Source organism: Capricornis sumatraensis, unplaced genomic scaffold, assembly GCF_032405125.1.
Source record: "Capricornis sumatraensis isolate serow.1 unplaced genomic scaffold, serow.2 scaffold3, whole genome shotgun sequence".
In the NCBI taxonomy this organism is placed as follows: Eukaryota; Metazoa; Chordata; class Mammalia; order Artiodactyla; family Bovidae; genus Capricornis; species Capricornis sumatraensis.
In genome coordinates, this window is record NW_027184614.1 from 6,846,154 (window position 1) to 6,861,539 (window position 15,386).

General features: G+C 38.6%; 1 protein-coding gene across 1 annotated transcript in view; it reads left to right on the forward strand.

Moving 5' to 3' along the window:
• LOC138072335 (kelch-like protein 2) overlaps positions 1 to 15,386 on the forward strand; it is a 159,211-nt gene that overhangs the window by 13,134 nt on the left and 130,691 nt on the right. Inside the window, exon 2 of the mRNA XM_068963435.1 lies at positions 502 to 627. Within this exon, the coding sequence (XP_068819536.1) occupies positions 502 to 627 (126 nt within the window). The remainder of the gene's footprint in view (positions 1 to 501; positions 628 to 15,386) is intronic.

The following is a 15,386-nucleotide window of genomic DNA, read 5'->3' on the forward strand; positions in this document are numbered from 1 at the left end:
TGGAAAATCCCATGGACAGAGGAGCCTGGTAGGCTGCAGTCCATGAGGTCGCTAAGAGTCAGACATGACTGAGCGACTTCACTTTCACTTTTCACTTTCATGCATTGGAGAAGGAAATGGGAACCCACTCCAGTATTCTTGCCTAGAAAATCTCAAGGATGGGGGAGCCTGGTGGGCTGCCGTCTATGGGGTCACACAGAGTTGGACACGACTGAAGCGACTTAGCTTAGATGAACCATTTTACTGAATTTTCTGTGCTCATCTTTGAGAGAGTTTTGACACGAGGGAGGTAATTACCTACTTTTTTGGTTAAAATCACAGTGACCATCAGAAAGTGTTCTGAATTGTCGTTTAGTCCTATGTTGGAATATACTGTGAGACATCCTCTAAGTAAGTGGGGGAGAGGTGTGTTCATTGTATCTCTTGTAACCTGATAAGTCTGAACTAAACTGTCTTTAATAAGATCTTTTTCTGTGTTTTGTTATTTTCTTTTATGTACAGATGCACAAATCAGGGTCATCAGAAGCCTCTCGATTCAAAAGATGATAATACTGAAAAACACTGCCCGGTGACAGTGAATCCTTGGCATATGAAGAAAGCTTTTAAAGTCATGAATGAACTAAGAAGGTACTATTACTTTAACATATTTTTATTTTTCAGTTGTGTATAGGGGTACCCAGGTGGTGTTAGTAGTAAAGAACTTGCCTGCCATTGCAGGAGACTTAAGAGATGTGGGTTCAGTTACTGGGTCAGGAAGATCCCCTGAGTAAGGAAATGGCAACCCACTCCAGTATTCTCGTCTGGAGAATCCCATGGACAGATGAGCCTGGCAGTCTGTAGTTCATAGGATTGCACAGAATCAGACTGACTGAAGCAACTTAGCATATAGCACATGGTGAATATATTCCCTGCCCCTCATTATTGCTTTGTTTTCTACAGAGAACATTTAAAGCTTTTTCTGCAAGTTTTTACAGGAAGGAAAAGAGCAAGTAATTTATCAGAATTGTGAATGGTATAAGGCTGCTCTGTCCAATATGGTAGCCACTAGTCATATTTGGCTAGTCTGTTTGAGATGCTCTGTAAATGGAAAATACATAATGGATTTTCAAGACTTATTACCAAAAAAATGTTAAATATAAGTTTTAAAAATATTACATTTAGAAATGATTTTTATTATTCTATAATATTGGATATTTTGGGTTAAATAGAATTCTACTTAATTCTATTAAATTAATTTCAGTTGTTTATTTTTAAATGGGATTACTAGAAAATTCTGACTTGTATTACATTTCTGTTGGACTGGCTAGTCTAGGGTTTCTAACTAATCATTGCAAAGCATATGAAAAGAAAACTTTAATTAAAAATTTTTAAATTGAATGGTTAATTTATAATATGTTATTAGTTTCAGGTGTACAACATAGAGACTCAACAGTTTATAGTTTATACTCCATTTAAAGTCTACAGAGTAATGACTATATTTCCCTCTGCTGTACAATATGTAGGCTAGCCATTTTATACATACTAGTTTGTATTTCTCATCCCCTACCTCAATCCCTTCTCTCCCCTCCTTTTCCCCACTGGTAACCACCAGTCTGTTCTCTATACCTGAGTCTGTTTTTGTTTTGCTATATTCACTAGTTTGTTTTCTTTTTTAGATTCCACATATAAGTTCAGTTCAGTTCAGTCGCTCAGTCGTGTCCAACTCTTTGCGACCTCATGAATCGCAGCACGCCAGGCCTCCCTGTCCATCACCAACTCCGGAGTTCACTCAAACTCACGTCCATCGAGTCAGTGATGCCATCCAGCCATCTCATCCTCTGTCATCCCCTTCTCCTCCTGCCCCCAATCCCTCCCAGCATCAGAGTCTTTTTCCAACCATGTAGAATATTTTTCTTTGTCTGACTTGCTTCCCTTAGCTTATATAATACCCTCTAGGTCCATCCATGTTGTTGTCAATGGCAGAATCTCATTGTTTTGTATGACTGAGTAGTATTCCATTGTGGGGTCTTCCCTGGCGGCTCAGTAGTAAAGATTCCGCCTGCAATGCAAAAGACATGGTTTGATCCCTGGGTTGGGAAGATCCCTGGAGGAGGAAATGGCAACCCTCTCCAGGATTCGTGCTGGGAAAATCCCATGGACGGAGGAGCCTGGTGGGCTACAAAGAGGGTTGCAAAGAGTTGAATGTGACTGAGCACAGACATATATATCACCACCATCCAATATTCCATTGTATAGATAAAACACATCTTCTTTATTCACTCAACTGTTACGGACACTTTAGTTGCTTCTGTGTCTTGGTTATTATGAGTAATACTGCTGTGAACATTCAAATGCATGCATTTTCAAATTAGTGTTTTCATTTTCTTCAGATGTGTACCCAGGAGGGGACTTGCTGGTAGTTCTATTTTCAAGTTTTTGAGAAACCTCCATATTGTTTCGTATAGTGACTGTATCAAGTTATATTCCTACCAACAGTGTAGGAATGTTTCCTTTTTTCCACATCTTTGCCAACAGTTGTTATTTGTAGACTTTTTGGTGGTAACCATTTTTACAGGTGTGAAATGATATCTCACTGTGGTTTTGCTTTGCTTTTCTATGAAAATTACAGATGTTTAGCATCTTTTCATGTGTCTTTTGACCATCTGTATATTGTCTTTGGAAAATGTCTATTCAGACTTTCCGCTCATTTTTCAATCAGGTTTTTGATATTGTATGAGCTGTTTATGTATTTATGTAAATGATAATGGCTTATCAGATGTATCATTTGCAAATATGTTCTCCCATTCAGCAGGTTGTCTTATCATTATGTCAGTGATTTCTTTTGCTGTGCAGAAGTTTTTAAGTAAAATTAGATCCCGTTTGTTTATTTTTGCTTTTGTTTCCTTTCCTTAGAAAACAGATCCAAAAAATATTTCTACAATTTGTGTCAGAGCCTATGTTTTTTCCTAGGAGTTTTATGGTTTGGGGTCTCTATTTTTTAGTTTATTTTAGTGTGAAGTGTGAGAAACTGTTCTAATCTCATTCTGTTACATGTTAACTGTTCAGTTTTCCCAGCACCACTTGTGGAAAAGACTGGTTTTTATACTTTGTGTATTCCTCCCTCCTTTGTTGTAGATTGACCACAGATGCACAACTTTATTTCTGGACTCTTTATTCTGTTCCATTGATCTATGTGTCTGATTTTGTGCCAGTACCATGCTGTTTTGATGATGATAGGCTTTTAGTCAGGGAGTGTGACACTTCCTGTTTTGTTCTTTTTTTTTTCCTCAAAAGTGCTTTGGCTGTTCAGGGTCTTTTGCGGTTCCATGTAAATTTTAGGATTATATGCTCTAGTTCTATGAAAAATGTCATGAGTATTTTGATAGGGATTGAATTAAACTTATAGATTGCTTTTGATGACGTGAACATTTTAATAATATTAATTCTTCAAAACTTATGTACATGGGATATCTTTTATTTCTTTGTATCATCTATTTCTTTTTGTTTTGTCAGTATTTTATAATTTTCAGAGTATAACCTTTTCACCTCCTTAGTTAAGTTTATTCTTAGGCATTTTATATTTTTGGTGTGATTTTATTTAATTAGTTTATTTTTACCTTTAAAAATAAAGATAATTGCTTTACAGTCTTGAGGTGGTTGTGGTACATCAACAAGATTTAGTCATATATGTATATATATAGTCATGTATATATGTATATATGTATATATTTAGTCATGTATACACACACACACACACACACACACACACACACACACACACACACACACACACACACACACACACACACACACACACACACACACACACACACACACACACACACACACACACACACACACACATATATGTGTACCCTCCCTCTTGAGCCTCTCTCAAACCTTCAGTCCAGCCTTCTAGATTGTCATAGAGCACCAACCAGGCTGGGCTGTCTCTTTAATACAGCAGCTTCCCACTAGTTGTCTATTTTATGCGTAATACTGTATATATGTCAGTGCTGCTTTGCCAATTTGCCCTCTCTCCTTCTCCCACTGTGTCCACCAGTCTGTTCTCTACATCTGCATCTCCTTTTCTTCTCTGTAAATAGGTTCTTCATCAGTACTGTTTTTCTAGATTCCATATATATGTGTTGATATATGATATTTTTGTTTTTTTCTTTCTGATGTAATTCACTCTGTATAACAGGCTCTAGGTTCATCCATCTCACTATGGCTGACTCAAATTTGTTTTTTTTTATGGCTGAATACTGTTCCATTAAATAAATGTACCATGTTTTATCTAGGTTGCTTCCATGTCCTGGCTACTGTAGATGGTGCTGCAGTGAACACTGGGGCACATGTGTCTTTTTGAATTATGATTTTCTCAGGGTATATGCCCAGTAGTGGTATTGATGGGTCATATGGTAGTTTTATTCCTAGTTTTACAGGAATCTTCATATTGGTCTCCATAGTGGCTGTGTCGATTTACATTCCCACCAACAGTTCAAGAGACTTCCCTTTTCTCCACATCCTCTGCGGCATTTATTGTTTCTAGTTTTTTTTGATGATGGTCATTCAGATTGGTGTAAGGTAATGTAACCTCATTGTAGTTTTGATTTGCATTTTTCTAATAATGACTGATGTTGAGCATCTTTTCAAGTGTTTATTGGCCATATATATGTCTTCTTTGTGAGATGGCTGGATGACATCACTGACTCAATGGATGCGAGTCTGAGTGAACTCCAGGAGTTGGTGATGGACAGGGAGGCCTGGCGTGCTGGGATTCATGGGCTTGCAAAGAGTCAGACACGACTGAGCAACTGAACTGAACTGACTGATGTCTTCTTTGGAGAAATGTCTGTTTAGGCCTTCTGCCCACTTTTTGATTGGGCCGTTTGTTTTTCTGATAATGAGCTATATGAGCTGCTTATATATTTTAGAGATTAATCTTTTGTTAGTTGCTTCATTTGTAATTATTCTCTCCCATTCTGAGGGTTGATTTTAATCTTATTTATTGTTTCCTTGGCTGTGCAAAAGGTTTTAAGTTTAATTAGGTCCCATTTGTTTATTTTTGTTTTTATTTCCATTACCCTAGGAGGTGGGTCAAAGAAGATCTTGCTATAATTTATGTCAAAGCATGCACTGCCTATGTTTTCCTCTAAGAACTGTATAGTTTTTGACCTTACATTTAAGTCTTTAATCCAGTTTGAGTTTATTTTTGTATATGGTATTAGGAAGTGTTCTAATTTTATATGTAGCTGTTCAGTTTTCTCAGCACCACTTATTGAAGAAACTTTTAATTCATTGTTGTATTAATGCCATTTTTATCAAAGATTAGGTGCCCATAGGTGTGTAGCTTTATCTCTGGGCTTACTATCTTGTTCCATTAGTTTGTATTTCTGTTTTTGTGCCAGTACCATACTGTCTTAATGGCTGTATCTTTGTAGTATAGGCTGAAGTCAGGAAGCTTGATTCCTCCAGCTCCATTTTTCTTTGGCAAGATTGCTCTGGCAATTTGGGGTCTTCTGTGTTCCATGTAAGTTGTGAAATTTTTTGCTTTAGTTCTGTGAAAAATACCATTGGCATCTTCATAGAGATTGCAGTGAATCTGGATTGCTTCAAGAAGTACAGTCATTTTCATAATATTGATTCTTCCAGTCCAACAACATGATATATCTCTCCATCTGTTTGTATTATCTTTGATTTATTTCATCAGTGTCTTACAGTTTTCTGTATACGGATCTTTTGTCTCTTTAGGTAGGTTTATTCCTAGATAGTTTGCTCTTTTGTTGCAGTGGTGAATGGAATTGTTTCCTTAATTTCTCTTTCTGATTTTTCATTGTTAGTGTACAGAAATGCAAGGGATTTTGCTGTATTAGTTTTATATCCTGAGACTTTACTGTATTCATTGATTAGCTCTGGTAGTTTTCTGTTTGCAAACCTGGGGTTTTTCTATGTGTAGTGTCATGTCACATACAGACAATGAGAGTTTTACTTCTTTTCCAATACAGATTCCCTTTATTTCTTTTTCCTCTCTGATTGCTGTCTCTAGGACTTTACAAAACTATATTGAATAACACTGGTGAGAGTGGGCACCCTTGTCTTGTTTCTAATCTTAGAGGAAATGCTTTCAGTTTTTCACCAGTGAGAATAATGTTTTTGTGGATTTGCTTTATATGGTCTTTATTATATTGAGGTAGGTTCCTTCTGTGCCAATTTTCTGAAGATTTTTTTTTTTATCATAAATGCTGGTTGAATTTTGTCAAAAGCTTTTCCGACATGTATTGAGATGATCATGTGTTTTTTATCTTTCAGTTTGTTCATATGGTGTATCACATTGATTGATTTGTGTATATTGACAAATCCTTGGATGCATGGGATAAACTCCACTTGATCATGTTGTATGATCCTTTTAACATGTTGTTGGATTCTGTTTGGAGGAATTTTGTTGAGGGTTTTTGCACCTATGTTCATCAGTGATGCTAGCCTATAATATATTTATGGTATCTTTGTCTGGTTTTGGTCATCAGGATGATGGTGGCCTCATAGAATGAATTTGGGAGTTTTCCTTCCTCTGTTATTTTCTGGGACAGTTTGAGCAGGGTACATGTTAGTTGTTTTCTAAATATTTGATGGAATTCACCTGTGAAGCCGTCTCGCCCTGGGCTTTTGTTTGTTGGAAGATTTTTGATCATAGATTCAATTTCAATGCTTGTGATTCATCTTTTCATATTTTCTATTTCTTCCTGATTCAGTCTGGAGAAGGAAATGGCAACCCACTCCATTATTCTTGCCTGGAGAATCCCATGGAAAGAGGAACCTGGCAGGCTACTGTCCATGGGGTTGCAAGAGTCGGACATGACTTAGCTGCTAAACCACCACGACCACCTGATTCAGTCTTGGAGGAATATACTTTTCTGATAATATGTCCATTTCTTCCATGTCGTCCATTTTATTGCTTGTAGTAGTCTCTTATGATCTTTTGTATTTCTGTGTTGTCTGTTGTAACTTCTTTCTAATTTTTAATTTTATTGATTTGAGTCTTCTCCCTTTTTATTTTAATGAGTCTGGATAATAGACTGTCAGTTTTGTTTATCTCCTGAAAGAATCACATTTTAGTTTTAGTGACCTTTGGTATTATCTCTTTCATTTCTTTTTCATTTATTTCTGCTCTGATGTTCATGATTTTTCCCCTTCTATTAAAAGGGAGTTTTTTATTTTTCTTGTTCCTGTAGGTGCGAGGCTAGGTTGTCTATTTGACATTTCTCTTGTTTCTTGAAGTAGGCCTATATTGCTGTGAATGTCCCTCTCAGCACTGCCTTGATTCACATGTTTTCAGTTGTTACGGTTTCACAGTCATTTGTTTCCAGGTACTCTTTGATTTCCTCTGATGTCTTCAGCGATCTCTTGGTTATTCAGAAGTGTATTGTTTAGCCTCCATGTGTTTGTGTTTTACAGTTTATTTACTCTAGCTGATATTTAACCCTATAGCATTGTAGTCAGAAAAAATGCTGGATATAATTTCAGGTTTTTTTAATTTAGCCAGACTTGATTTGTGATCCAAGATGTAATCTGTTCTGGAGAATGTTCCATGTGCACTTGAGAATAAAGTGAATTCTATTATTCTCAGATGAAATTCTTGTAGATGTCAATTTGGTCTAACTGGTCCAATGTGTCATTTAATGTTCGTGTTCCCTTATTAATTTCCTGTCTGGATAATCTCCATTGGTGTGAGTGGGGCGTTAAAGTCCCCTAGTATTACTGTGTTACTGTCTTACTTCCCCTTTTACAGTTGTTAGCATTTGCCTTAATGTATTGTGGTGCTCCTATTTCTTCTTTGCTTGATTGCTTGATGATTATGTAGTGTCCTTCCTTGTCTCTTGTCATGATCTTTGTTTACCTATTTTTTCTGATGCACGTATTGATGCTACATTGTCTTTTGTTTTCCTTTTGCATGGAGTCTTTTCAGTCCCTCACTTTCAGTCTGTATGTGACCCCGCCAGCTCTGAAGTGGGTCTCTTGTAGACAGCATATAGTTCTTGTTTCTGTTTCCATTCAGCCAGTCTGTCATTTCGTTGGAACATTTAATCTGTTTAAATTTAAGGTAATGATATATATGATCCTTTTACCTTTCACTATTGTTTTGGGTTGGTTTTCGTATTCTTTTTTTTTCTCGTGTTTCCTCTCTAGAGAAGTTCCTTTAGCATTTGCTTTAAAGCTGGTGTGGTGGTGCTGAATTTTCTTAACTTTTGGTTATCTGTAAAACTTCTGATTTGTTCATCTAATCTTCATGAGATCATTGTTGGGTACAGAAATCTTGGCTGTAGATTTTTTTTCCCTCATCACTTTAAGTATATCCTATCACTCCATTTTGGCCTGCAGAGTTTGGTTGAAATATCTGCTGACTTATGGGGATATCCTTATATGTTATTTATTGCTTTTACTTTTCTGCTTTAATATTTTTTCTTTGTGTTTAGTTTTTGTGAGTTTGATTAATATATATCTTGGCGTGTTTCTCTTTGGGTTTATCCTGTATGGAACTCTGAGCTTCTTGGACTTGGGTGGCTATTTTCCTTTCCCATGTTAGGGAACTTTTAGACTATTATCTCCTCAGATATATTTTTTCATTCTCTTTCTTTTTCTCTTCTTCTGGTGTCCCTCTAGTTCACATGTTGGTGCATGTAATGTTGTCCTAGAGGTTTCTGAGACTGTCCTCCTTTCTTTTCATTTGGTTTTCTTTATTCTGCTATGCTTCCGTTATTTACACTATTCTGTCTCCCAGATCACCTACTCATTCATTCACTTATTCATTCTTCTTCCTCACTTATTCTGCTTTTGTGAAGGTTTCCTGGTTGAGTGAACTAGTTCCTGTGATCTAGTGCTTTGAGCTGGATACTGTCTCTCTGAAGGGCAGTGCTGTTTCCATTGTTGTGTTTTGGGGTATCTGTGGGCTTGGTATGTCTGGGAAGCCTGTCTGCTAATGGGCAGGGTTGTGTTCCTGTTTTGGTAATTGATGTGAGGCACCTGGCTTTGGAGCTTGCTGGCTGTTGGGTGGGCCATGGTCTTAGTGTTGAGATGGAAACCTTTGGGAGAGCTCTTGCCAATTAATATTCCACAGGGTTGGGAGTTCTCTGGTGGTCCAACATCCTGGATTTAGGTCTCTCACTTTCAACGTCCAGACCCAACGCCTTACTATAGCACCAAGACTCTGCAAGCTGCACAGCACAGAAGAGAAGAAGAAAGAAAGGGACTTAAAAAAAGAAAAAAAAGAAGAAAAAGAAAACAAAAGGAAGTCAACAATCATACAAGGAACAGACAAACAAAACTCTGTGAGAAATGGTCAAAGAAATAGCTAAATAAACTCACACACTCATAAACACACACTTATAAGGAGAACAGGGGAGAGAGAGAAAAAAGAATGGAAACAGGAACCAAAAAATGAAAGAGAACAGTTAAGTCAATAAATCCGTAAGTGAAAACAAATACTTAAAATTAGACTAGCAAAAATACCAAACCAAAAACATGGGTAAAAATGCAATATCATGAGAGTGCTGTAAAAATAGAAATAAAATTATTTTAAAATAGACACATTTAAAAGAGGAATAAGTAAAACCAAAATTAAAGGAATAATGAAAAAGAAGTAACAATGGAACAGTATGAAGAAGAAAAATTATTTATGTATACAGAGAGAGAGTGGTAGTAAGAAAAATGTCCTCCGTTGTCCTCATCACACAGTGAGTTCCCTCCAATCTGCCGACTCAGGAAGTCTCCAGTGTTTCTAGGAAGTTCTCTGGACCTGCTGTAGGTGCTGTGGGGTGACCTCAGACTCAGATCTGGTCTTATGGCAGCTTGTAGTTGCTTCCAAAGTCTGCAGTTGGCCCCAAAGTCCACAGGCTCAAACTAATCGTGGGGATTTAATCTGCTGTACCTGTGGCTTCAGGAAGGAATTCCTTTCCTCTTAGATCACACAGCCCCTGGTGCTCAGCTTTGATTTTGCACCCGCCTCTGCTTGTAGGCTGCCCTCCTCTGTTTCCTGCACATATGAGAAGGGCTGAAAGTTGCTACTTACTAGGGTTCAGTTGCTTACTTGGGCTGAGGAGATGGAGGGGTGCAAGACACACATTTGGGGTTTGTGGGGTGTGCCTGCTGTCGCTGATTCCCGAGGGAATTTGGCAGTCTGAGGCAGGTCATGCGCTCCCTCAGGGCAATTGGCCCTGTGTCGTGGGTCCCTTGGCAGAGCATATCTGCATAGGCTCCCAGGAATGTGTGGATAATGACCTGTGCCTGCTCATAGCTTGGTGGTTTGGGACTGCAGTGGTGTCTTTTCCATTGGCCCTGGTACTCTTGGTGGTGGCCAAGTGGCCTGCATTCCTCCTCTGGGATTACAAATTGAAGTCATGGCTAGTCCTGCCTCTGGTGCTCGTTCCCTTCTTTGGTGGCAGCTAGTCAACATTTCTACCTCTGGGGTTGCAGTTCATAGCCATGGCTTCTCCCATCTATGACACTTGCCAAGACCAAGTCCTCCTGTCTTTGTGCTGGCAGAGCTATCGTGTCCCTGTGACAATGATCCCTTGCTTCTCCAGCAGGTTCAGGCTTTTCCCTGGATTCTCAGCTTTGCTGTACTACCCTCTTCAGAGTATCTTCACAGCAGTCAGCTCCAGTCCTCTTCCTGGAACCTGACCCCTGAAGCCTAACCCTCAGTACCCAGCCTCCTCTCACTAGTGGCCATGTAGACATATGTTTCAGGCTGGAAAGTGCTGGTCAGCACTGATGTCTGTGCTGAATTCTGTTTTGCCTTTTAAGCACCTGCTGTTGCACTGCCCTCTGAGGCGCCAGTGTTCTCCTAGTTTGTACTTGAGAGGGGGTTTCCATGTGTGTGGAAACATTTCCTTCTTTATGCTCCCTCCCCAAGGCCCAGGTCCTCGTCCCAAATTCCTTTGTCTCTTTTTCTTTTATCTTTTGCTGCTGCTGCTGCTGCTAAGTTGCTTCAGTCATGTCCAACTCTGTGCAACCCCAGAGACGGCAGCCCACCAGGCTCCCCCATCGCTGGGACTCTCCAGGCAAGAATACTGGAGTGGGTTGCCATTTCCTTCTCCAGTGCATAAAAGCGAAAGTGAAGTCGCTCAGTCGTGTCCGACTCTTAGCGACGCCATGGACTGCAGCCCACCAGGCTCCTCCGTCCATTGGATTTTCCAGGCAAGAGTACTGGGGTGGGGGGCCATTGCCTTCCCTGCTTTTATCTTTTACTCTGCCTCATTCTGTGAAGATGAGCTGTGAAGTCTGTGTTCTTCTGCCAGAGTTCAGAATGTGTTTTGAAGGAGTTGTTCATATGCAGATGTATTTTTGATGTGTTTGTCTGGAGGAAGGTGGTCTCATCTTACTCTTCTGCCATCTTGAAAGTACCCCCTCAACTGTATTTGGACTGGAGGTACGGCACTGTCTTGTGTTCAGGTGCCCCCCACCACACACACACACACATGCATATATTAACATCTTAATGCCCAGTACTTCAGAATGTGTTTGTTTAGAAACAGGACTGTTGCTGAGATACTGGGGTAGGAAGGACCAGTCATTCAGTATAACTGGTGTCCTTATTAAATGGAGACTGGTGTGATTTTAAATGAGTTTATTTTCTTACTTTCTCTGTCTGATAGTTCATTATTAGTGTATAGAAAAGCAGTAGAGATATCTTCTTTCCTGCAACTTGACTGAATTCATTTATTAGTTCTAATGTTTTATTGGTATTGAGATGTTAGGGTTTTCTATGTATAGTATCATGTCACCTGCAAGTAGTAACAGTTTTACCTCTTTCCTTCCAATTTAGAGTCCTTTTATTTCTCTTTCTTTTCTAATTGCTGTGACTAGGATTTACAGTACTATGTTAAATAGAAGTAGCAAGAGTGAACATTCTTGTCACTAATTTTAGAGAAGCTTTCAGCTTTAATCATTGGCTAAAGATTTATCATAAATGGCCTTAATTATGTCGAGATATGTTTTTTTACCCACTTTGCTGAGTTTTTTTAATATTGAATGGATGTTGCATTTTGTCAAATACATTTTTTTTGCATCTATTGAGGTGATCATGTGAATTTTATCCTTCCTTTTGTTAATGTAGTATATCACATTGACTTATGGATATTAAACCATCCTTGCATCCCTGGAATAAATTCCACTTAATCATGGTGTGTGATCCTATTTTTATTGTTGAATTTGATTTGCTAATACTTTGTGAGGATATTTTGTGTCTATATTCATCAGAGATATTAGCTTATAATTTTCTTTTTTTGTAGTGTCTCTTTCTGGTTTTGTTATCAGGGTAATGTTGTCCTCATAGATTCAATTTGGGAGTGTTCCATTCTTTTCACTTTTTTGGAATAATTTGAGAAGGATAGGTGTTAGCTCTTCTTGCTATATTTGGTAGAATCTGTGAAGCCATCATGTCTTGGATTTTTTTTTGCTGAAATTCTTTTTTTTTTTTTACAGATTCAGTTTCACTGTTGAAGTTGTCTGATTTTTCTTAATTCAGTCTTTGAAGGTTGTATGTTTCTAGAAATTTGTCCATTCTACTGGGTTATCTAATTTGTTAGTATATAACTACTTTTAGTATTCTCTTAAGATCTTCTGGTATCTCTGTGTTACGGATTGTTATTTCTCCTCTTTAATTTTTTATTTGGATTCTCTCTTGGTAGTGAGCCTGGCTGGAAGTTTATCAATTTTATTTTCCTTTAACCAAAAAAAAAAAAAACAAAACAAAAAACCCCAAAACCAGCTTTTGGTTTCCTTGGTTTGTTTGTGTGTGTGTGTTTGTCTCTGTTTTACTTGATATTTTCTCTGATCTTTACTATTTCTTTCCTTATGACTTTGGGCTTTGTAATTCTTTTTTTAATTCCTTTCTGTGTAGATTAGGTTGTTTTCTTGAGTAAGGCCTGTATCACTATAAACTTCTTAAAACTGCTTTTACTGCCTTCTATAGATTTTGGGCCTGGCGTGCTGCGAATCATGGGGTCGCAAAGAGTCGGACACGACTGAGCGACTGAACTGAACTGAACTGATCGATTTTGGGGAGTTGTGTTGTGTTGGTTTCTGCCAAACATCAACATGAATCAGCCATAGATTTACCCATGTCCCCTCCCACTTGAATATACCTCCTACCTCCTTCCCCATGTATTTGATTTCTTGTGTCTCACTATTCTGGTCAGAAAAATTGCTTGGTTGGGTTTGTATCTTGTCAGAGTTTTAAGACTTGTTTTGTGGCCTAGCATGTGATCTATCCTAGAGAACATTCTGAATGCACTAAGAAGAATGTGCAGTTTGGTGTTTTGGATGGGATGTCTTTCAGATACCGATCACGTCCAATGTGGTATTTAAGACTGCTGTTCCCTTATTGATTTTTTGGTCTGGATGATCTGTCCACTGATGTCAATTGGGTGTTACTGTATATTATCATATCTGTCTTTGTGTCTGTTAATATTTGCTTTATATATTTAAGTGCTCCTGTATTAGGTGCATATATGTTAGTGAGTATTACATCCTTTTCTTATAATGATCTCTTTATTATTATATAATGCCATCCTTTGTCTTTTATTATAGACTTTGTTCTGAAGTCTGTTTTGTCTGATATCAGTCTTTCTACCCCTGCTTACTTGTTTCCATTGGATGGAATATGGAAGAGTTTTTAGACAGAAATATAACTCTCTCGTTAATGATGGTCGTGGTAGTGTTAGTGATTTTAGGCAGTAGTGACCTGCCCATTGCTAAAGTATTTTCAAATACTTGAGTTGCTACAATGAAAAGAGTGACTTTAAGTGTTGAATGAAAAATGAGTAGCTTTTTTAATTAGAAGACTGAAGTATGAATGAACCATCTTGGTATTATTTTCCTAGCATTTTGTGAAAGGTATATATTTTCCCATCATTTCCTTTGTGAAAGCACCTATATTTGAAAGCTTGGGCTAAGAAGGGAGTGACTTAAACTTTCCTTTAATCTATGTGCTGTGTTTTGAAAGGCAATCCTTTCTTTTGTTCCATCATTTGTTTGCTTCTTCTTTAATTAAGTTCATGATTCAATGAATATTCATCTACTGGGTGTTGGAGATAACAATGGTGAGCCAAAACAGACATGGCTGCTGCCTTCATGGGGCTTATGATTGATTATAAGCAGCAGGCATTAATGAAACAATCATACATATAATTTACTGCAAATTTTAATGGCAGTTACTGCTACAGTGAGGGCTGTGAAGATAGATAACAGTGGTCAGGGAAATATTCCCTGAGAGGATAAGAATAATTGTGCTGTGATCAGAAGGAAAAGAGAAATAAGGAAATGAAGTTAGGCATGCTAAGTCATTTCAGTTGTGTCTGACTCTGCGACCCCATAGACGGCAGCCCAACAGGCTCCCCCCATCCCTGGGATTCTCCAGGCAAGAACACTGGAGTGGGTTGCCATTTCCTTCTCCATTGCATGAAAGTGAAAAGTGAAAGTGAAGTCGCTTAGTCGTGTCCGACACTTCGCAACCCCATGGACTGCAGCCCACCAGGCTCCTCTGTCCATGGGATTTTCCAGGCAAGAGTACTGTAGTGGGGTGCCATTACCTTCTCAGGAAGTTAGGCATAGGGAATGGCAATATCCAAGTCTTGTGGTGGGAGAGAGCCAGGCTCCTGTGGGGCTAATGGGTAGCTGGAGTCAAATAGGTGGGGTATCATGGCACGAGAGGAGGCTGGGTGGGTTCGTGAAGGCCAGCATTCTTAGAGCTTTCTGCATTTCTGTCTTTATCAGGAGTTGCCATGGGAAGAGCCATTGTAGAGTTTTAAGCAGGGATGTGGCATGATCAGATTTGTATTTTGAACAAAACACACTGGCTGCTAGGTGGAGAGTGGATTGGAGAGAGAAAGATGAGGGAAAGTTATTGTATATTTGATTTGTTTCCTAGTGCTGCTCTGACGTCAGTTTCAATCAGTAAGTTTTCATTTAGTTTTAGGGTGAAAACATAGTTGGAATAATCCAGCAGGTCTGGCCCTGCTGTTTCAGTCAGTCTGGTTGGGAAAATAGTTATTGGGATGTAAAATGTGGTAGTTATTAAGTGACATTGAAATAAAAGTAAGAAAAATAGTGTGGTTATGTTGAGACATTTTTTTCTTTGAAAAGTCTATAAAGGTTGACTTTTAATAGGCCTATTCCTCTTACCTTTCCCCCAGCTCCTACGGAATTGGTAGCCTGGTTTTTCACTTACGTGTGTGTAGGCCCCTGTTGACAAAGGTCTGACTCACTTAACTACAGGGAAGGCCACACCTAGCTCACCTTCCCCTGAGGAAGATGACCCAAGTTTTGGGACAGTCTTTGGCCTTGCCAGTTGTTTTACCTCTTTGAGCCATAACTATATGAGGGGAGTGGGTGGAATGTAGTCTCAGTTT